The 21,331-nt window shown below is 51.0% G+C and overlaps 2 protein-coding genes across 4 annotated transcripts in view; one reads left to right on the top strand and one right to left on the bottom strand.

The window, feature by feature from the left end:
* The window catches only part of CSNK1G1 (casein kinase 1 gamma 1), a 141,420-nt gene extending 134,667 nt beyond the window's left edge, over nucleotides 1-6,753 (bottom strand). The window contains exon 1 of the mRNA XM_083849567.1: nucleotides 6,635-6,753. The gene's annotated coding sequence lies outside the window, so the exon portion shown is untranslated. The remainder of the gene's footprint in view (nucleotides 1-6,634) is intronic.
* A 5,881-nt stretch (nucleotides 6,754-12,634) lies between these two features.
* Nucleotides 12,635-21,331, top strand: part of TRIP4 (thyroid hormone receptor interactor 4) — a 32,317-nt gene continuing 23,620 nt past the window's right edge. For 2 of the 3 annotated variants that reach the window (XM_083849566.1, XM_083849564.1), the window contains exons 1-8: nucleotides 12,637-12,795; nucleotides 13,564-13,730; nucleotides 13,938-14,074; nucleotides 16,886-17,119; nucleotides 18,043-18,121; nucleotides 19,868-19,997; nucleotides 20,323-20,538; nucleotides 21,066-21,192. In XM_083849566.1, the coding sequence (XP_083705692.1) occupies nucleotides 12,710-12,795; nucleotides 13,564-13,730; nucleotides 13,938-14,074; nucleotides 16,886-17,119; nucleotides 18,043-18,121; nucleotides 19,868-19,997; nucleotides 20,323-20,538; nucleotides 21,066-21,192 (1,176 nt within the window). In that variant the 5' untranslated portion in view covers nucleotides 12,637-12,709. Of the gene's footprint in view, nucleotides 12,796-13,563; nucleotides 13,731-13,937; nucleotides 14,075-16,885; nucleotides 17,120-18,042; nucleotides 18,122-19,867; nucleotides 19,998-20,322; nucleotides 20,539-21,065; nucleotides 21,193-21,331 lie in introns of all 3 variants that reach the window. The other variant, XM_083849565.1, reaches the window with a different exon arrangement.

The raw sequence follows: 21,331 nt of genomic DNA, 5'->3' as shown, positions 1-21,331 counted from the left end.
CGTAGCGGTTTGGAGCCTAATACCAGCTTTGAATCTCAACCACTGAATAACAAATTTCAGCACAGACACTCTGCAGGAGCAGAACACCGCCTAACTCTGATTTACCAGCACTGGTGTTGCATCTATCACCAGTAAAACTGAAGCTTTAGCGTTGCCAACACTGCACAGAGCTTTTTCAGGATTAGAAACCTGTCAAAACCTCTCCAAATAGAGGACAGCTGGGAAGCAATATCAGATGCCTGAGTGGCTGCAGGCCTGATCTCGGCCCCAGGATGATGACCCAGAGAACCTGAGGACCCCCAAACCATCGGACCTGGCACCGATGCTCCGGAGCTCACTAAGCCAGCCAAGGTAATCCACACCCAGCAAGATGAACGTGTAAACAGGCAGCAAGCACTTTCTGGCACGGGGAAGAACCGCACTGCCTGGTGGAAGCACACGGAGCATTTTGGAATTTCCTCACAAAGCATCCAAGGAGTTGCTTAATGCAAGCGCTGCCGCAGTCCCTCCCTCCCATGGCAAAGCAGCGCGGTGCTACCTGGTGCTTCAGCCCTGCCAAAAGCGCTCTGCCGCGGAGCAACAGCAGGAGCCAGCCTCCATCAGCCTCCCGAAGGTGAGACCTTTGAAGTCTAACACACTTGAAAAGAGACAACTACAAAGTGTGCGGTCTCTGCCTCATTAAAGTAAGATGTTACAGGTTAATAAGTTTCATTTGTTCGCTCAAACTTGTTCTCTTAAGATCTAGGAAATAAAACGAAGCTGTAGAAGTCAGCCTTGTGCATTACAAGAACAGTTAGAAGGTACCTAAGGACAGCCAGAGTAGCTAAAGCAGGGTTGCGGCAGGACTTGGAATTAAGCAACTTGCACCAAATTTCAGAGAAGCTGAATTGTTTCATTACACTTGCCAGAACTGTGACTGTCAATGGAAAAACTTTATAAGCCACATTTTACAGGACTTCCCCTCATTTTTATATTTTTTAATAGACCTAAATAAACAGAAGTCAAACCTACAAGGAATTCTGACTGACAAGGAATGAAGACTTGAAAACCCAGCAAGACAGACGCTGAGACTGCTACACATCAGAAACTCGCTGAAAAAACACTGTCAAAGATTAGTAACTCGATTCCTATTCCTCTCCTTGCCATGAGCAAGACTAGACATATGCAAACAAATTGCCTGTAGTGTTTTTTCCTGTAGTGTTCTCTATTAATGTGAAAGGGAAAAAAAAGGCTGCATATGAATGCACCCTCTGATTTGTAACTCAGTGAATGTGCAAAGGAACAGTTTGTTTGTTATTTCTGCAAACAGGACGTTACCCTCATTACAGGTGTAACAAAGGCAAGTATTTGAGAAGAAGCTCATGCAGTTTTCAACCTCATAAGCAGGCAAGATTTACTGCCACCTAAGACAATTTAAATTATGAATTGAGCTCCGCAGCAAATTGCTAAGATGGAAGTTACCATATTCTGCAACATAAAACGAATAGCTTTGAGAAATACACGCTTCAAGCAGGTTGGCTTCACAGAGTTTAAGTACATTTCTCCTACAACTTCCTTAACCGAACTTTGGCACTAAAATAGTGATTTCTCATGAACTGGGAAAAATAGGAGTTGTTCTGCAGAATACTGCTATTCCAGATATTTCTCAGCTTTATCACAAGCCACAGACTTGTCAGGACTCATCAATATACATTAAAACACACGTAGGGGACAACAACTACTCAAGATATTAATAAATTCTGTGGCCTTCTGTAATGTACCATGTGCTATATGGCCAACTCACCTTAGAAGACTACAGAAACATGACAGCTTCAGAAAAATGACTGCAGATTCAGGACTGCGAAGAAAACTTCACTTTATAAACAGCTGCAATTTTGCCAGCCTAAAGGAATGTCATAATACAATCATAAGGGAGAAAAAGAGGAGCAGGAAAGCAGAGGCAGACAGGAAAACAGTTTCTCCATCTCACAAACGAATACCTCCAATTTCTGCATTAAATGCTAAGAGGAACGCATCCACGCCATTCAATTGTCTTCCACAAAGCACAAACTGTCAGACTAATGTTCTGGGTAGAATTGCTGTCAACTCCTTAGGCTATTAAGTTATTATCCAGAAGAGATTTGCTCACAGACGAGCAAACCAAAACAGAAGATTCAGACAGGTAAGAGACACCCATCCATTTCTCAGAGCGAGCCTCTCTAAATAGATTTTAAAGGAAGAAATAACATATGAAGAGCCAGGAGAAAATGGTGGTGATCTCACCCTGATTAGCAGCGTTTCAGTGCTGGTTTTGTCAACTGCCTTATTTCTATAAGCGGCCTTTCAAAAGGTAGAAGTGTCTGATGAACCAGAAATCTAAGAGACATTTTAGCAAGGCGTTAGAATACCTCCTCCCTCTATAAGAGAAAGGTCATGGGGATTTAGTATGAAATATAACAACTAAGGAGGCACAAGTCTGAGATTTTACCTCGCCATAGCATACCCTGCAGCCTGCGCTCTCTACACCACTAGACCCCGAAGCCTCTGGTCTTCTCGGCTCTCTGCAGATCAAGACGACCACGCGATGACCATCATTTCCTCAGTGCCATGAGCCCCGCGTAGCTCCAGGTGGGGGTCTGTCCAGCAGCCGCCTGTGTCTGGAGGAACGCGCTCTTAAATAACGTTGGGAAGGAGCTGCTGGTCGTGGTCCACAGGAGCGAGCGCTGCTGTCATATGAGGAAGGGAAGTTTCTGGGGGCTGAGAATGGGAAGTTGATGACCAAGAGTTCTGTGACAGCATTTTAAAGAACTGCTCCCACACTCAGGCTCCGACTCATTAGGAACCGAGAAGTTTTGGGGAAAATTGGAAGAACGAGAAGTCTGAATTAATCAAAATAGCACCAGGATACTGGCACTCGAAATCAAGATTAAAGACTCCTCTGACACTTCAGCAGAGAGCCAGCAGCTAGAAGAGCACATGTCTGAGGATGATGCAGCTTTTGGGGGAAGAGAAGCTGATTCACAAGAACCTCATCTCCTCGAAAAAATCCTACTGGGATTACGGTTAGTAACATGAAAATCAAAGCTAGAAAAAACAAAAATCAGCATGGTACAAGTGACATGACAGAGTCAGGAACAGAGAGCAATTCAGAGGTATCTGAGCAGCCGCAAACCAGGCAGCCACACCGGGCAAGTCAGAATTGTCCTAAAGAGCAGACTAAATGGACACTGGGCTAATTATATTTTATAAAATGAAGTCATGTCTCAGGAGTAGTTAAGAGTTGTTTTTTTTTTTTTTTCCTCCCCTGAAGGAGTGAGAGTACATGAAAGAGGCAGCTGATATATTTCATTAAAAAAAAAAGTATACTAAATAACAAGATCCTTCACCAGAGCTCTTCAGGGAACAAAACTACCGTGGAATAAAAGGAAAAATTCTTCACATATATAAGCAACCGGTTTAAAAAAAAAAAAATTGGGAAAGAAAAGCATCACTGGTCAGTTCTGTAGCGAAGGGGACTCACCGCAGCACCCTGCTCAACTCTACTGAACTGTGCAAGGGAAGGCAATACCGAGATGACAACATTTGCTACCCTGAATAATTTAACATTATCAGTAAATAAGAGCAACGACTCTAAGGAATTGCAGTAAAACCTCAGGATACGAGTGGGTGATAGAGTCAAAGCACAGCATGCCAGGAACGACGAACTTCAAATATGAAAAGCGACAGAGGGAGCTCAGGCCAACGCCCAGGACCGGGACACCAGGGCTACCGCAGCGTATTCCACAAAAAACAGCAGCACCGCGGCTTTTGATCACTGAGGGACAGGCAGAGGGCCTGTAATTATGAAGACAATAACAGAGAATGAAATACAAATCCACAGCATATGACGTTTTCGAAAGAGACACCAGCTGACGGGATGACCAGCCTCGCACCGAGTGCCATCCATCCCCTTGGCAGGAAGGCTGCGGCACGGCCGGGAGCGAGGAGAAGAGCGAGAAGAGATGTGGAAAGGAAAGTCTGAGCAGAGCAGCACAGCTCAGACAGGACAAGAGACCGCCAGGATGAAAAGCAGCTTCCTACAATCCCAAACGTTGTGGGGAAAGCGAGGAAGGAATTTGTTCTGAATTTGCTTCTTGTCAGTTTTTTATTATTAACTTTTTATTTATGAAACTTATTAAGTTGACAACCTTGTTCTTGTTTTTTGTCCCTTCCTTGTGTGTAGGCTACAGGCTCAGCGTCCAGCTTTGTGCCTCCCTGCGAAAACCACGATGATTCAAAGTGAGTGGGCAGATCTGTGGAAGGGCACTAAATTCAAGTGTTATGACCTCGAAGTTCATAAACTGCTGGAATGAGGAAAAATTAGAGCATTATTTCCCCAGATTAGATCTGCCATGTTTGTGCGCTCCCATCCCTGGGCATCTGCTGCTGGTTCCCAGTTAGCTGGACGCTGGGCCAGATGGATCACCGGTCTCCCCTGGAAGCCCTTTTTCGGGCATCATACAGGACTCCATCTGTTAACCTGAGGACATGCAGTAACCAGTTGTTTCACAAGAGCTGGAATTCAGTTTAAAAGATATCCACCACAAAAAAAGGGTAAATTAGCCTATGGTAGGCAGCAACTGGCCATGGACAAGGCTGCCCTCAGCCAGCTAACAATTCCCCTCGCAGTGCTGTTCTCCAGCCCTGGCTGCTAGATCAGTCTTACCTGAATACTTTGCAACAGCAACTTTGGCACAAAAAGTTGAATTGTTGGCAATACAGAGAGCTGGAACAGCATAAAGCCTCCTACGGAAGAGAAATATAGATGGGACAGGACGGAACAAGGTAAGGCCAGGTGCTTCAGGCTTTGCAAAAAGCTGGACTAGCAACTGGAAGCTCTTTAATCCAAGGGAAAGAGACACAGGATATACGCTTTCTGCTGTGACCTGAGAGCCACCGACCTGAATGAGTGGTGAGAGACACTGGCACAAAGGAATGATCCGTGACACCGTGCGGCATCCCCGTGAGACCTGCCCCCACACCGCACGCCCTGCTCTGGCCAGTCACGTTCAGGGATTAGTTTAAAGAAACACGCGTGGAGCAGAGATCTGCAGATAATCTGGAAAAAAGCAACTAGGAGGCTGGGGCAGGTGGCTTGGAAATAAGAAGCCAAGAGCAGAGCACTCTTGGAAAAGTGCTGGAGGAAAGGAGAGATGTTTTCAAAAAGGCAACGCTGGTGCAAAGACAGGGGCACATACCGCCTGGAAATAAGTTTGCCGTAAGAATCCGAAGCGAGTTCTCCACCGTCATGGCCAGGGGAGAGCAGAAGAGTTTTCCCATGCAGAACAACACAGCAGGAAACCCAGACTGGCCTAAACCAGGGCGGGCTTTAGGTAAGCGACTGAAAACACTCTGCTAGGGGGACTCCCAGAGCAAGCTCTCCGCAGGGCTGCGCCTCGTCTTCGCAACCCAACAGCTCTTCCAAAAAAAGAGCAACAAGGAAAAGGCACCAGCTGGGCGCTTTGCTGAGTCCAGAAAAAGCAATTTCAGGGCAACCAGCATTTGAAGAAACACTTGTACCTAAACAGAGCACAGCTACGTATGCAAGACACGAGTGTACGGCACCGATTTTGTCACCTGAGGGTCTAATGTTTCATTAGAGTCAGCGCGCTTTTTGCCAAAAGGTTTCCGTGCCACCTGTCCTGGGGTACCACCACGCCGGTAGCAGCAACTTCAGCACCGAGAGCAGATTTTCCTGGTGGTTCCTCACTGGTATCCTCCAAGTTCTCTAAGCACGCCTTTCTTTTTAAACCTCGCTGAAGCGGAATTCCCTTTTGCCGAACGCCCCGACGGTTACACTGGGGATCCTGACAGCCGCGCCTCACCGGCGGTCACCGAGATTCCCCACCGGCAGCACCTCCGGCAGCTCCCCAGGCCTGCCCACGGCGAAGACCTCCGCGCGTCCGCGCACGACGAGAGGAGCCCGCAGGGTAAGAGCGGGGCCCCGCCGCCAGCAGCGCTCCCCTGCGCAGGCAGCGCCTCCAGAACCCGGGCAGCGAGGGGCCGCTCCCCGGCCTCCAGAGCCGTGAGGCGGCGACCCCCCGGCCGCCGGGGCTCAAAGGCGCTCTTTGTGCCTTCGGGACGCGGCCGGGGCAGAGCGCTGCTAACGTCTGGCACGGGCTCGGGAGGGAACAAAGCTTCCCCTTCTCCGCTCGCCCACCGCCGCGGCCAGCGGGATGCCGGCCGGGGGGCGCAGCGCGCTGCCCGGCCCCGGCCCCATCCCGGGGGGGGCTCTGCGGGCGCGGATCGCGGCCAGCACAGCCGCTCCCACCCGCGCCGGGTCACGGGTAAAGGAGAGGACCGGGGCCGGGCTCAGCCCCGCGGCTCCGCTGCGCCCGGGCCGCTCGGGGACCGGCGGCGAGCCCCGGGGCAGGGCCGGTGGGAGAGGGGGTGGCAGCGGGCGAGGCCGGGCCGGGCCCTGCTGGCTGCGGGCACCGCGCCCCCGAGCCCCGGCCCCGGCGCGCACAAAGGAGCCGGCGGAACGCGGGGCGGAACGCGGGGCGAGCCCGGGCCGCCCAGCCCCGGCCACCCCCTGCCCGCCCGCAGCCCCTCGGCGGCGGGGAGCCGAGCGGAGCGCCGGGGAACCCCCCCCCGGCCCCCGGCCCCCGGGCCCTACCTGGCGGCGGCGGCGGCGGCGCGGGGCTGGGCCGGGCCGGGCCCGCCGCTGCTCCTCCCTCCGCCGCGCTCGCCGGGGCGGGCGCTGACCCGGAAACGGCCGGCGCGGCCCGGCCCCCCCGGCGGGCACCGCCCTATGGCAGGGAAGCGGCGGGGCCGCCCGGCTCCGCTTCCGGGCCGCGGGGGCGGCGGGCCCGGCCTGGCGACGGCGTGCGGTTGCCATGCGGAAGCGGGCGGCGGGGCCCGGCCGGCAGCGGGGGGGGGAACAAGGGACGGGGAGGGGGCGAAACAAGCGGCCCCCGCGTCTGCCCGGCTCCGTGCGGGCACGCGGGGCTCGATCGGGCTCCCGCAGCACCTGGCGGAGCACCCCCGTGACGCCCGGCCCCGGGAGCCCTGCTGTTGTGGGGTGATTTGGGAGAAGAGCTGGGAGCAGGGGGAGAGAACGAGGGTAAAAGGGCTGAAAAGCGGCTCCCCTCGTGCGCCCAGCGCCAGGGTGGCAGCGGGAGGCTGGCTCTCGTCCTGCCCTGGCGGTAACCGGTAACCGTCCCATCCAGAGCAGGACGCGCGGTCCCCCAGGCCTCACGTTTACATAAATCCATAGGAACCGTGCGAGGCAGGGCGCTTTGTGCAGCCCCTTTGCCGTCTGAACCCGCAGCCGCAGTTTCGGCAGCGGGGAGGCCTCGTTCCCGGGAGGAGGCAGGGAAGGCCAGCGGTGGGACGCAGACACCAGGCACGCCGTGGCACAGCCCGCTAACAGCCGTGTTCCCCTAGGGAATCACAAAACCGCCTGCGAACGCGGGCTGCAGGCAGCTTGGCCCCAACAGCCGTGGCCCTACAGCCGCAGGGTCACACGGCAGCTGGCGGCCCCTTCCCCTCCTCTCCATCTGCCTCCTTGCCGTGGGGACGTCAGCTCCCACACCCAGCGGCCTCCTCCCCGTGCGGCCTCCTTCCAGAGGCAGAAGGTGCTTCCAGCCCGGCCCACGTCGATCACAAAGCGCCATCTGCTCCGTCCCGCTCCCGGCACGAGGGCTCCCCAGCCGTGCTGCCCAAACAAAGACAATTTTGCAGCATAGGACCTCAAGTTCGATGCGTTACGCCCTTTTCCTTACCTTCTAAACGTCACCCTTTCCTTTTCTCAGCACCGTTTGTGCTTTTTGCAGATGCTTTTGGAGCATCCAGGAGCTCCTCCAGAAGCACGCAGGCCCTCTGCCCAGCAGCTAACCCCACCGGCATCTCCCCATCTCCACGCTGCCCTCCCTGCTCTTTCCCCTGCCTCCCTCCGAGCCCTTTTCCCCTTCCGTCCCCACATCGCCGCATCCCCAGGAGCGGCAGTGCAGAGGGAGAAGAGGAATTTGGGCCACCCCAGTGGTGACCAACCCTCTTCCTTGCTTTCTGCAGGCACAGGTTGGTTCGATGGCCCAAAACCCACCAAGGGGGTGGGACCAGCAATGAGATGAGACGATGGTGGGACCACCCAGGGGATGAGGCTGGGCCAACACTACCCCGAGAAGGTCCCGGTGCTCCTTCTAACCGGGGCTGGGGCACCTGGACCTGTCACACGTGGGTGGGCATCCCAGTGGGGGCCCCTCAGGGCAGCTCAGCACTCATCCATGCTCTCTTGGCTGTGACGTTCTCAAGATCAGGGCTCAGAAAACCAAGCCAGACTCTCTGGAGAACACTCCCCACGTCAGAGATGAGAACAGGTCTGGTGGGGGAGCAGGCTCCCTCCCGTGCCGGGTTTGGGAAACCCGCAGCAATTTAGGCAGCAAAATGGGAGATTTTGGTGACACTGTTACCTGTTGTGAAATGCCGAGTCTCAGGAAACAATCAGCAGCTCCAGTCCCACATCCCACTGCTTACACGTTCTGCACGTATCACCTACACAGATGCCCCTTTCCTACGTGCCATCAAATCTCTTCACAGCACGGACACTTTTTGGTACAGAAAAGGGCAAAATGTGTGCTGCCCTAACCACTGGCATGGCCCAGTACCTGATAGCTGGAGATGCTGCTGACATCTATTGTCAGTGCGGGGTATTTCTTTTTTGTTTTCTTGGTGGATGTTCGTACGTGTGTTAATGAGTTGAGATTAATAAATCAGCCAGTGCTGGGACACAGTAATTGGTTTTACATTTGCTGGCATTTCCCTGCTTGCCCCTATTTTATTAACTAAATCTTAGAACCTCCTTACGCAGGGCACTCAAGACCACTGGATTTTAGCTGTTTTTGTGTTTTCCTCCTCCCCGCTCCCCCCCCATTAAAAAAGTAGCAGCGTTCATCTGGATTTAAACAAGAGAGTATTGCTATCAAGTAATCCTTTAAACTTACAACAATTGAGAAGTGGCGTCAGGAACCTGAAACTCCAAAGTGAATACTACCTCACAGTAATAGTAGCAATAATAACACTCAATTTGCAGCTGATGGTTTTTCCTAAGAAGTTCTCTAGAAAACAGTGTTTGCCCCAAAGTGCTGGAAGTGCCACAGCATGGGGGAATCTCTGTCATGTGGTGCAGTCACACAAAGCACAGGCACACAGCCAGTTTATCCTCGTCTTGAATTTGTTTTCAACACCATACGATTTCAGCTCTTCGGTGACCTGTGTGTCAGAGCAACCCAGAGGCTGTGCTACTCTTCCCCTGGGACAAACATTAGAACAACACAGTTTTTTTTTAATTCAACCTCACCTTTAACCTCTAGCAGGCCAAACAGCTTGTGAGGGGTGGGAAGGATCCTCTTTCCTCTCAGCAGGGAGAGGACAGGGCTCCTCGCACCAGCACACTGCCGTATCCCACTCTAATTAAGTCACATCCTCTTTTGAGCTCAGAACCTTTTGCAGTAATTTATTTTTCTTTAAAATGCATGAGTACTTGGTGTCTCCCTCCGGTGAAGTGTTCTGAGGCTCTGGCCCCATCCCCAAGCCCATCTTTTCACCCCGCTGCTCCCTGGGACGTGCACACACTGTGTTTGTGTACCGGGATGCAGTACAAGATGTTAGCAAGTGACAACTCCCCTTACACCTCAACTTTTTTTTGTCCCATTCCAAATCCAGATTTCCCCTGTTCTGAAAAAGAGATTGTCATTAACAATTTCTAATTCAATAAAGACACGACAGACGGACTTTCAGAATGCTTCTGTGTATTAGAAAATCAGAGATCTGTGTTTTAAAAACAGAAACAGCATGATCATGCAAGTCTCAGACAAGCGAAAAGCAATTAAAAGATAAGTGCAGGAGTCACTGAGGAAGTCAAGGAACCAAGGTAAAAATTAAAGCAGTGACTCATTCTGAATGCTAAGCTTCAAAAACATATATTAATTTCACAATAATTTTACCACAATTTTCTTGTGCTCTGTAAAACTTACACTTTTGGTTCTGTTCAACAGCTGGACATAAGCCATAACAACTCTTAAGTTTAATAACAAATGGAAACAACAAATTTTTAAAAAACTATATACACATACAGAGGCCGCAATGTCTTATGGAAGTCGGGGTCAGATCACGCCTGCTCTTCTTCAGAGGACATGCCATCTTCTGCAGGGTCCGGTGGCAGGGGGCGAGCTCTGTAAGAAGTGTTAGCAATGCAAGAGTTAGCAGGACTTGACCGGCAGCTGCTTGCAAGGCTCCAATAATGATAAAAAAAAGTTGCAGAATTGAGTAAGTACAGCTCCTGCTTCTTCCAGAACACCTTGGGAGGATGTACATTGTTTTAGAAGGGGACTGAGTGTTCTCTATAGTGTTTTCAGCACCCAGTCCTAACTCAGACAAACAAATTGCAAGTGGAAGAGGAGAAAGCTTTGGAGCACTACAGCACAAGCATCTCTCATTTCTCCAAGAGGTAGGAGGCAATTAAAAGTCTTTCTGTTCATTTGCTTTGTGGGGCCTTCAAGATAATTTGGGAGAGCTTCTTACATGGCCTCCCTAACAGCTTAGGGTTATCTGCATTTGTGAAACACTCAAGTTCTTTGAGAAGAGAACAGAGATATTGTCTTAAAGAATGTTTCACACCGTTACCTCTTTAGTCAGTAGCACTGACTACAAGTTGATCTTTGAAGTGTCAGCTAGGTAGAGCAATTGTTTCAGAAACACAGAACTTGCTGGCAGTCCCCAAAGCTTTTCTGAAACAGGGCTGACAGCTCTGGAGACTCGCGCTGCTGCTGCCTTCATGCAAACACAGCCTGTCTGAGCACAGAGAATTTGCCTGAACTACCAATTACCGCACCCATTTTTAGGCACCCCCCCGACATCGTTGGATACCAAAGCTGAGTTTCACCAGAAGAGACTGTTCATAGCGAGACATTATTTCTCCGAGGACACAAAGGTATCGCCCCAGGCGCGGTTCTGCACCTCCCACAGCTTCACCTCATCGCACACCCGCTCGGCAGGGTCCGGCCGGCTGGGTCAGAGCTCTGCAGGAGGACCGAACCCCGGCCCCGTGCAGGACGCGGGTGGGCACCCACCTCCTCCTGCTGGGGCGGCGTGCCCCTGGCCCCCCTCCCTTCACAGGCCAGAGCGCTGCCGAAGGCCTCTGGTGCTTGCTGCGGCTGGTTGCTGGGCCTCTGGGCCAGGCTGAGCAGCCCCGGCGGGTCCCCAGGCAGGAGGTGGCAGCCAGCTCTCCTCAGGGCTGCCCTTCCACTGAGGCACAGCCTGGGAGCTGGGGCTAAGTGCTGCCCCACAGACGGCCACCCCCAGGCTGGAGCAGCGTTAGGGCACGCTGCCCTCTGTCCCGGCTCCTCGCACTTCTGGCAGCTCAGCTCTGTCCCAGAGGCAGCATCAGCCTCTCCTGCTCTGCGGGCACTTCTCTTCCTCCCCGTCACTTAATTTAAGGGCACAATCACGCTCTCGCAGTTGTTTCGCAGTCTGTGCTTGGCTTGGAGCAATGATGCTATTGTCTCTCTGTGGGAGGTGTCTGACAGGAATTGTTATTTTTTCCAAACGAAAACTTTGTTCCACCATTTTTTTTTGAACAGTGCAAATTTGGATGAACTGACAGAGGAGAAGGAGTGACACTGCTCCCCGCTGTGACCAGCCCTGATGGCTGTGCTCAGCTGCCAGGCAGTGCCGCCAACACCGGCAAGGGAAGTTTGTTCCCATCCAAGGCACTCGCAGATGTGAAAGCCTTAGCTCCAAACAGTTTGCTGTCTGCCTACAGCATTTTTTAAAAGAAGTCAGAGAGCCACCCTGGCTGGGAGCATGGAAAGCCCCACAACGTGTCACATTTTGGTCCAAGACTGCACTTCGTTTCCAACACCAGACTTCAAGTGGTTCCCAGATGCTTGGCGGGCACACAGGGACCGGGGGGGAGAACTGCTCTGCCTGAGGAAGGATGGCTCTTCATTTCATCCCACCACGCGTGGAGCCCAGACACTGGGGGGTGGTTTCAGTGGAAGATTGTGCTCCAACAAGTTCATCGTGGTCTCCCTGATGTGAATCTCCCAGCTGCGCCCTACAGGCGTGGGCAGGCGAGGGCCTCGCTGTGCCGCCTCTGTTACTTGTGTTATGAAGAGACCTCGCTCCCTTTCTGCAATGTGCCCAATGTTTCAGCAGATGTTGGTTGCAAACACACTCCCTCCCTTTCCAACAGTTATTGCTCCCTTATCTAAAAGTGTTTTTATGTTCACGTTAATGCCTCTTTTCCTAATCGGGCTTTTAGTGTCGTCTTTTTTTTCTTTAATGGTGGATTAATTCCCCATTCCCTTCTCTCTCCTGGTGCTGGCGCACACGGAACAGACCCGTGAGCTAAGAACCATGTGTTATCACTCTGTTTTGGGTGTCTTTTTGTTTGCTTTTCAAAAAGCGGACTATGGCACAAGCTGCAGAGGCCCACCTGCTGTTTATTGCGTTGCCCAAAGCAGCAAGCCCTTTGAAATGCGCGAATGGAAACATAAACACGTATATACGCGTGTATACATGACAAATAGCTTAACAACCGCTGCCTACTGGCCGACAGACCGGTCTCTGTGTAGGGGTGGTTTTAGGGAGCCGGGGGCCGGGAGGGGCCCGGAACGGCAGCGCCGCGGCCGCGTTTCCGGGGGGAGCGCCCGGGCGCGGTGCGGCGCCGCTTCCCGGCCCCCCGCAGAAGATGGCGGCGCCCAGCCCGCTGCTGGCCTGGTGCGTCCAGCACCTGCGCGGCGACTTCGGGCTGGACGTGGGCGAGGAGGTCGTGCGGTGAGCGGCCGCGGGAGCCGGCGGGGCCGTGCGGGCTCCGCTCGGCGCCCTCAACCCTTGCCGAGACCCAGCGGGCCCTCCTGCCGCTGCCAGCTGTCACTCGCGGCGCTTCTGGGTCCTCGGTCCCTGCCCTGGGGTCCCCCCGCTCCCCCTCAGCTCCCCCCCCCTCCCCCTCCGGCCCTTGGTCCCCTCCAGCTTCCTCGGTTTGTCCTTTGGTCCTCTTGGGTTTTCTCCCCGTTTCCTCTCAGCCTCTGCGGGCCAACGCAAACGGGAAATATTGTGCCTCGGGTTGTTCTTGGTTTTGGCATCCCTTGAGATGTGAGGGCACCGGGAGGTGGCAGGGAGGGGAGAGGGGGGTGATGCTGGCTCCGTGTGGTTAACCAGGAGCTTGTCGTTGGTTTATTTTTATTTATTTATTTATTTATTTGTGTGTGTTGTATGAGAAGAAGCAATGTCTGAGTGAGAGTTTTTTAGTATTTGGCAGAAAGGGCAGTGGGAATGTCAATTTGGCCAGGAAAGGGGGAAGAAAGATAGCTTGTTCCCCCCTCCTTTTTTTTTTTTTTTTTGAGGGAAAGCCATAAGGGATTTCCCCTAGTGTCTGTCTCAGTATTTCTCTTAGAAAACCTTTTCCTTACCATAAACTACACAGAAACCTGTTACAAAGAGGGGAGATGCATATGGAGCTAATAGAACTTACAGGATCAGGCTGCCAGTGCCCTCAGAACCAAGGCCCCCTTACCCGTTCCTCTGCATCCTGCCCCCTTGCAGCTACATCTTGTCAATAACAAACGAGGACGAGATCCGGGAGTACGTCGTTGACCTCCTCCAGGGGACCGAGGGGAAGAAGAGTCGGTTTGTAGAAGAACTGCTGTCCAGGTGGCGGAAATCCTCACAGCTGCCTTCTGAGCCCTTACCAGCGTATCGGAAAAAGGATGGTGAGTGGTATGGGGAGGGAGGAATTGCAAAATCAAGTGAGCTTGCCTCAGTTATTCTGTTTATAGAGAATTATTTGCCGTGAATGCCAGTGGCCGATCCTATTTGTGAAGTCAGTTTTCATTCCCCAACTGAACGCGGGGGATCAGGGACGTATTCCTCTTGCTGTCAGTTCCCGAGCCTTTCTTTGTGCTTACGGACTTTTCCAGAGACTTCAGAAGTGCCTCGGGTTGGAGACCAAGCAAAAAAGGGGAAACGCAAAGGCAGGAACAAACAGGAAACACCTGCGTATGTGGAGCCAAGCGCACATGTGGAGGAAGTAAAAACTCCCCTCGACCTGGCCAAGGTGGGTGCAGCTGGTACGTGAGCACCAGCCTTGTGGGGCGGCGCGTCCCAGTGGATGGGGAGGGGCGGCCACTCCGGTGCAGCAGCTCGATTCGAAGCCGACTGCAATCTGGACAGGCAGCGCTCATACTGTGTGCGTGTGTCTGTCTGTATGCGTCCGGGGGTCTTTCACTGCCATGGGGCAGAGAAGAGACCTGGAGAGGGCGAGAGCGGAGTTCTGAAGGTTGTGGAGTTAAAGAATCCATCACGTGGGTGAAACATTCCTCCTTGCTCAATTTAAAACTTGCCAGTCATACCAAATAAAGCTCCAATTGACAACTGACACATTTCTGGCTGCCAGGCTCCTGCTGCTGCAGAGAGGAGGCCTTGACTGCCAGGCAGAGGAACCTGAGAGCTAAGGCTGGGTTTGGTTTGGCAGTCCGGCTTGGCTGTTTCCCTCCTGAGATGCTGTTCGATTCCGTGGACAAATGGTTTGAAGTGTGCATAAATTCCAACAAAAGAACTTGCAGAATATGAGAATCCTGCGGTTTCCAGGCAGCACAAACCCATGCAGCAAGTGTTCATTGCCTTTCTTTTTGTTAGTTAACACATTTTGTAGCAGACTTGTTTTCCATTCAACAGAACTGTTTCTGAGGGTAAGCACATCAAACGTGGTGATCTCTGAGGTCAAATATTGTGATAGTTGCCCAGGCTGAGTTTCTGGATTTTATTTCTTCTACAGTGGGCTTTGACCCAGAGCGTTACAGCTACTTGCTGGGAACCTGACCTCCTTCCTTAGGTGGATCCAGCTGGAGAGCTGCGCTCCTGCTCTGTATCGAATGCAGCAGATCACCGCGTCGCTGTCTGAAGCGTACGAGTGTGCTCCGTGGAAATAAGTGTGTGGAAGCGTGCTGCGTTGGACTTGCCTTGTTAGATTTGCAGTGAGATTTAGTGTCCTTTGTGCTGCAAATGTCAAGCGCGTTGCACATCCCAAAGCTGAATCCTGTGATTTATCCAGGTGCAACCCTGCCACGAAGTTGTGGAGCATCATCCAAATCCTAAAAGCCAGGGCTGCACCTGAATAAATAGCGGAACTTAGTTATGTTTTTAAACTGATGTTTTTGTAGTGGGGAAAGTGCGAGTGCTTAAAATGTTTGTAGAGGTTAAAAAAAAATAACTTTTTTTGGAACTGTGCAGTTAAAAATGGACATTGATGTGCCATTTCCTTGCAGTTATCTTTCAACTTAGTAAAAATGCTGAGAACGCTCTGTCAAGGTTTGCTAACCAAGGTTGATTTATCTGCTTATGTTTCTTCTGAGTAGTAGTGTTTGGATCTGGTAGTGGCAACAAAGCCAATTGGGCAGAGCTGGAGGAACTGGAAACGCGTTGTCTCCTTGTCTCTAAACTAGTAGCGTGGCTGAGAGCGGGGCGTGGAGGAAGCTGGTGAAAGCAGTCAGGACAAAAGGTGTCCTAATGCCACAGCTCGGCGCCCTTGTTGGGAAAAGTGACATGGGAGCTAGAGGCTGGGTCAGGGAGCGGGTTGATTCTTGAGTGTGCTGCAAGGAGGGAGGGAGTTGTTGTTCAGGGGTGAAAGAAAACAGGCGTTCTGGATCCTAGAAATCCTCTTTACTGTCACTGAGAGAGGCAAAGAGATGCTGTGCTTGAGCTGCAAGAGAAATTTCAGGTGTCATAGGTAGGACAAGTAAAGGCTGGAGAGTGCATTTATGTAGGGGTGATGCTTGCTGAAATAGGCAAGGGCAGTAAGTCCTGTTTTTTCTTCGTCATGGCTAGTGTGTAATTCTTGGTTGAAACCAGCCTCAACTAGTGTTACGAGATGGGTTTGTGCCTGGAGTCTGTTGGGCTTATTTTCAAAGCATCTGGTTTTGAGTATTGCCAGAAAAAAAACAGTAGCAGGATTGATGTGGCTTTGTTCTGTCCCTCTGGAATGATTTCTGCGCTGGATTAACTCCTCCAGACCTATTTGCTTCTCAGCTGGTACCTGCTGGAGACGTCAGGTGGGTGGGGGAATGATTTGTTTCTTTGATCAAGACGGAAAGGCTGAGGGAGAAAATAGAGAATTCCACTGTCAGGTTATTAATTCAGCCATCGTCTAAAGTATCTTACTTCATTTCTGATCAGGATTTCTCTATTTCAGCCTAATCCAAAACCCATATGCGTGGTCCCTGATTGAAACTCAGAGCAGTGAATTATAGCATCACTGATGCCAAGTCATGAACGGGAAGACTTTACATTGCAGCTAAAAACTTGAACATGCAGGGCATGGCAAACCTCTGCCCCAGTGGCTGTGCTGGGCGGAAAACACAAACAATTCTTGCTGGTGAACTGGCTGTGAGGGAAGAGGTCCCATCTGCCAACAGCAGCTCTGTTTCTGGGGACAGGCGCACACAGGACTTCACAGTTACAAAGAGGGGGTTGCTGTAATCTAAATAGCCCGTGAGAGTGTGTGTCTGGGAGTAGCTGAGCTGCTGTTTGAAGCTGTTAAATACCAGAGGGTTGATAACACCGGGCCAGAGGACAGACGGCACACCTGCCATCCAGGCCCAAGCAATTTCAGCTTTCAGAGGCAGCAAAGAGATCAAATGGGCCTGCAACGTCCTCATGTCCTTGCTTTGCTAAGAGCCCTTGGACTGTTTCTGGCGGGTCTAAGCTTGCCTTTCAGTTGTCTTGATGTGAATCTGGGGAAGTTTCATTCCATTTAGGCAGAATAATGATTATCTGAGTCTCTTCAGCCTGCTCAGGTGTCAATGCTTGTCTCTTTGCTGCTGATATTACAGTCTGAATACAGTTTGTTCCTTTTATTTTTGCTTCTCAGGCACAGGAGAACAGCACTGGAGTCGGCAGCAGCAACAATTCCTGTAAGAAAAAGGCCAAATATGTCAACCTGTATACCAAGGAAGGGCAAGACAGGCTGGCCGTCCTGATCCCCGGCCGTCACGCCTGCGAGTGCCTGGGCCAGAAGCACAAGCTCATCAACAACTGCTTGGTTTGCGGGCGCATTGTCTGTGAGCAGGAGGGCTCCGGACCCTGCTTGTTTTGTGGCTCGCTGGTTAGTAATGAGGTGTTTTGTTTTTTTATTTGCTGTGCTGGAATGCAGCGGGGTTTGCTCAGGGTTTGGAAATGGCGTGGGGCTGAATTAGCCTCTCTGCTCAGATCAAAGCTCCCTTAGCAAAGTGCTCGAAAATCTGAAGCTGTGCAGGAAAGAACCTGTACCATCTCCTTCCAGGGGAAGAAGAACCGTTGTGGTTTTAAGTCACTTTTGTGTTGGTTTTATGATGTGCGGCTTCAGAGAGCGGAGAGGTTGCCCTTATAATTTGCATCGCTTTGAAGCTTGCCTGATTTATGGCTGTCTCCTGTGCAGCAGTGCCCAAAATGCATGTGAGACTTCAGCCGCTTCCTGGGCGCAGCCATGGTAGGCTTGTAAGGGAGAGAAGACATGGCCAGGGTAACGTGCTGTTTCCTTCAGCACTTGTGCTGTGTGCGTCGTTTGGGATGTCTCTTGTGTCCTGTATTGTGAGAAAGGGGGCAAGGTAGTGACTACAGGCTCAGTAAGGTTAATTTCAGCAGAGAGGAAATGTTGGTTGGATGAAGAAAACATTAGAAATCAGATTTGTTGCTCTTTTCAAAGATCTGTTTAACTCCTAGCGGTCAACCAAGAGAAAGGACCCATGAGTTAAGCATTGTTTATCTGTTCAGGGAAGCTCAGAGTGCATTTCTTGTCCTTTGAGAGACCCCGGCGGTGTGTCTGTCCACAGAACCAATTAAAGGCAGGCTGTACAGATTTCAGGGATTGTTTGTAGTAAAGAGCAAGCTTTCAGGATTCTGCCCACGTAGATGATGCAGAAGGAGGAAAGGCATGGGCTACATTGGCCACCTTAAACAGCTTTCTTTGAACAGTTGCCCCAAGCTCTGATGCTGGTCATGCATGCAATGTCCTTCCTAGCCTTCTTTGTTGTTGTTTTTTCCCCTTAGGTATGCACTAAAGAAGAGCAGGACATTCTTCAGCGGGACTCAAACAAGAGCCAGAAGCTGCTGAAGAAGCTCATGGCAGGTTAGTAGCAAGCTGTAAAGTAATAAATCCAATCCCTTGTGCAGCAGCAGGAGCCCTGCTGTGCTTCGCTCTGCTACTTGTCCGACTTGCCTTGATGTGAAGGAACGAGCGTCTGTGTCGTGGTGTATAAGGTGTTTAGATCTGTTCACCTGAGTTATAAAGAATTGCCAGCAAAATCTAAGGGAAATATTTTCTTGTGGGCTGGCACCTTAATGTTTCTCGGGGACATAAATTGCCAGGACAGGCTGTGAGCTGTGTTTGCTTCAGGCTTCACTGAGCCACTTGCCTCCATTGCTGCCTGGTGTACAACGGTAGCGGGGATGTTGGCTCGTTGTATCCGCTCGACAGCATCTCTGGACTTCAGCGGAGGCGATAAGTGCAAGTGTCAGATGGCAGCGTGTAATGTCCTTACCCAGAGGCCCTGAGGCTGCTTGTTAGGCATTCCTGAATCAATCATATGAACTGGATCGCTGCAGCAGTCCTTGAAAATTAGGATAAGTCCCATGTGGAATGTGTGCTGTGGAAGATGAAGTGCTGCTATCTGATTTGCTGGGTCTAGAGAGGTGTTGGTTAATATTTTCTAATGGCTTTTCTCATCTAACACTTATCTTGGGAGCTAAAAATAAGAACAGAGTAAAGGAAAGCAAAAGGAAATAATACCCAGTCTCCCAGTGAAGACCTGTGCGTTACGGGGATGTTTGTCTGAGTTTAGTTGAAATATAGCCAAGGTCACGGTGTTCTTGGTTGAAAAATAAACTTTGCTGAGGAGCTGGGGAAGTATTTACTTTGTGTCTCGGTGTCAATTTCTGAATAGAGCTGCAGGAGGTCCTGTAAGTCCTCGGGAATAATAGCTGGTCAGTCGGTCTGTTTATAATCTTCCTGTAGAGATCCTGTTGTACTTCAGGATCCCACTTTGTTACATGTTTTATTGGCCTTCACTTCTGCTCTGCTGGATCTTGCTTTGTTAACGTTATCTGTGTAGGTGAAGGCTGAAATGTGGATAGCTGTTTGGCTCAGGAGTGGAAAAATGGGGATTGGTGGAGATAGGGGAATACAGGCCTTTTTGTTTCCCTGAAATAAAGGCGTTGCGCTGCGTGTTGCTTCTGTGAAATACGTTGGCTTGTTCCATTGTGGCTGTGAGGCAGACCTTCTCTCCTTTTGTTTGTTTGGTTGGGTTTTGGCTCCTTGCCAGAAATGGTAAGAAATAAGAGGTCATTGCTGGGAATATATTTCTTCCTCTAACAATAGCTGGTCTCAAAAACCTGCTGAGGTGTATTGGGGGAGGATTTCATTTGTGAGAAGCTCATACAGCAGCAGATGCAAGGCTTGCTCTGTGCGCAACTAGCGTTTGGCAGCGATCTATTGTGGCCAAGAGTCTCTTTGTAGCAGTAACAATGCTTAGGAGGTAATTTGGCCTGCGGTTGACAATGGGCAAAGTTTGCATTGACCAAATTGTTAGGGAAAGGCTAACAGAGACTCAAATGCTAAGATTTTCTCTCTAAACACTGCCTTGACATTGTCACTAGCATTTAAGTGCTTTCTCCTCTTTGGAGGAAGGAGTCTGTGAAAAGGGGCTAGAGGGAAAATCAAAACCTGGTTTAGAAAGGTGCCGATCCCGGTGCCTCTTTTTGCTCCTTGAATGGCATTTGTTTTAGGGGGCATTTCTGCAGCCAGCCCCACCAAGACCAGGCTTTAAACAACTATCCCGTCCCTGAATATTGAATTGTGATTTATTTTTTCTCTCAGGTGCTGAAAGTTCAGGGAATTTGGATGCCATAAGCAAAGACTTACTGCCTCGGCAAGAAGCTAGACTCAAAGCAGGCCTGGAGATGGCTGTGAAACACAAAGACAAGTTGTTGGAATTTGACAGGACAAGGTAAGGTACTAGCTGTGACTATAGTGAAATAAATTATCTGGCAGGCAAAGCTGCCTCTAACAGAAATGTTGTGGAGTTCCTTCCGTAATATAAAACCTGGGCAGTAGCTACCAACACCTTAACGTTGGACTTTGGTGTTCACGTTCACTGAAACAAGAGTGAGCCCCTGAAATGTGTCCTGTTCGGATGTCCTTGCTTTGTGTCCCTGACAGTCCAGCTCTCTGGAGAGAGCAGGAGGGAGCAGGTAGAAGGGAAGCTTTGGGGCAGGCAGCGCTGCATGCCTGTCCTGCTGTGCTGATCTGCCATCGCATTTGTTTCTTGCCAGTGTGCGTCGAACCCAGGTCATTGACGATGAATCGGATTATTTTGCTACGGACTCCAACCAGTGGCTCTCCAAGCAAGAAAGGGAGGCCCTCCAGAAGAGAGAGCAGGAGCTGCGGGAGCTGCGCCATGCCTCCCGGCTTGCCAAAAAAATCACCATCGACTTTGCTGGTAGACAGATCCTGGAGGAGGACAGCGGTATGGCTGAATACCACAGCAAGTGAGTGAGAACTGGCAGCACAAAGGCATGCCTCAGAGCAGGGAGGTGAAAATCATTACAGATGGTGGTCTGGCTGAATCCAGACGAGCAAGTGTAAGGAAAGCTGAACAAGCCATTCTCTTGAAGGGCACCTCTCATGCTAGGATGCCCTCCTCCATCCTTTTCTTTTCCGGGGTCTCTTTGGCTTGCAACATATCTCTTCCAGCACAGGTCTGCTGAGATGCCCACCTGTGTGAGACTTGCACAGAGCTGGCATTGTTAAAAATAAAGGTGCTCTGGAAAGAGATGTTGCAGGACTATTTCACCAGAACCAAGTAGTCACATCTTCCAACCAGGCCGAGTTTCTGTGATAGATAAGACTGGCTGTTCAAATTAAGCAAGGAAATTGTCTAGTTAGGGGAGGTGGTTAAAAAAAAAAAAAAAGAGAGAGAAATAAATGCCTTGGGTCAGAATTGTTTGCGCAGGGAGGAGGGAGATGTTGCCAGAGGGAAGCAGGATATTCTCATGCCTCTTGTTTGTGTTTGCAGACTGGATGAAACCATTGAAGCCATTAACTGCGGCACACTGAGCAAGCCAGCCGGGAGCCCAGAAACAAAGATGACTCCGAGTTCTGGTGTTTTAGTGAATCCCCATCTTCTTCAGCCTGCTCCTTTGGTCAGTATGGGATGAATGTTTTACACCAGAGAGCTGGCTAATCTGGGGAGAGCTGAGTTTAAGAACTGTGAATTCTAGCATGTCTGTAGTAGCTCCTCGTTCCTCCCCTGTCTCAGAGATCCTCATTAGCCATCTGAGT

This window comes from Anser anser (genome assembly GCF_964211835.1).
Source record: "Anser anser genome assembly, chromosome: 10".
NCBI classification, from domain to species: domain Eukaryota; kingdom Metazoa; phylum Chordata; class Aves; order Anseriformes; family Anatidae; genus Anser; species Anser anser.
This window is presented reverse-complemented; position numbering and strand designations above follow the sequence as displayed.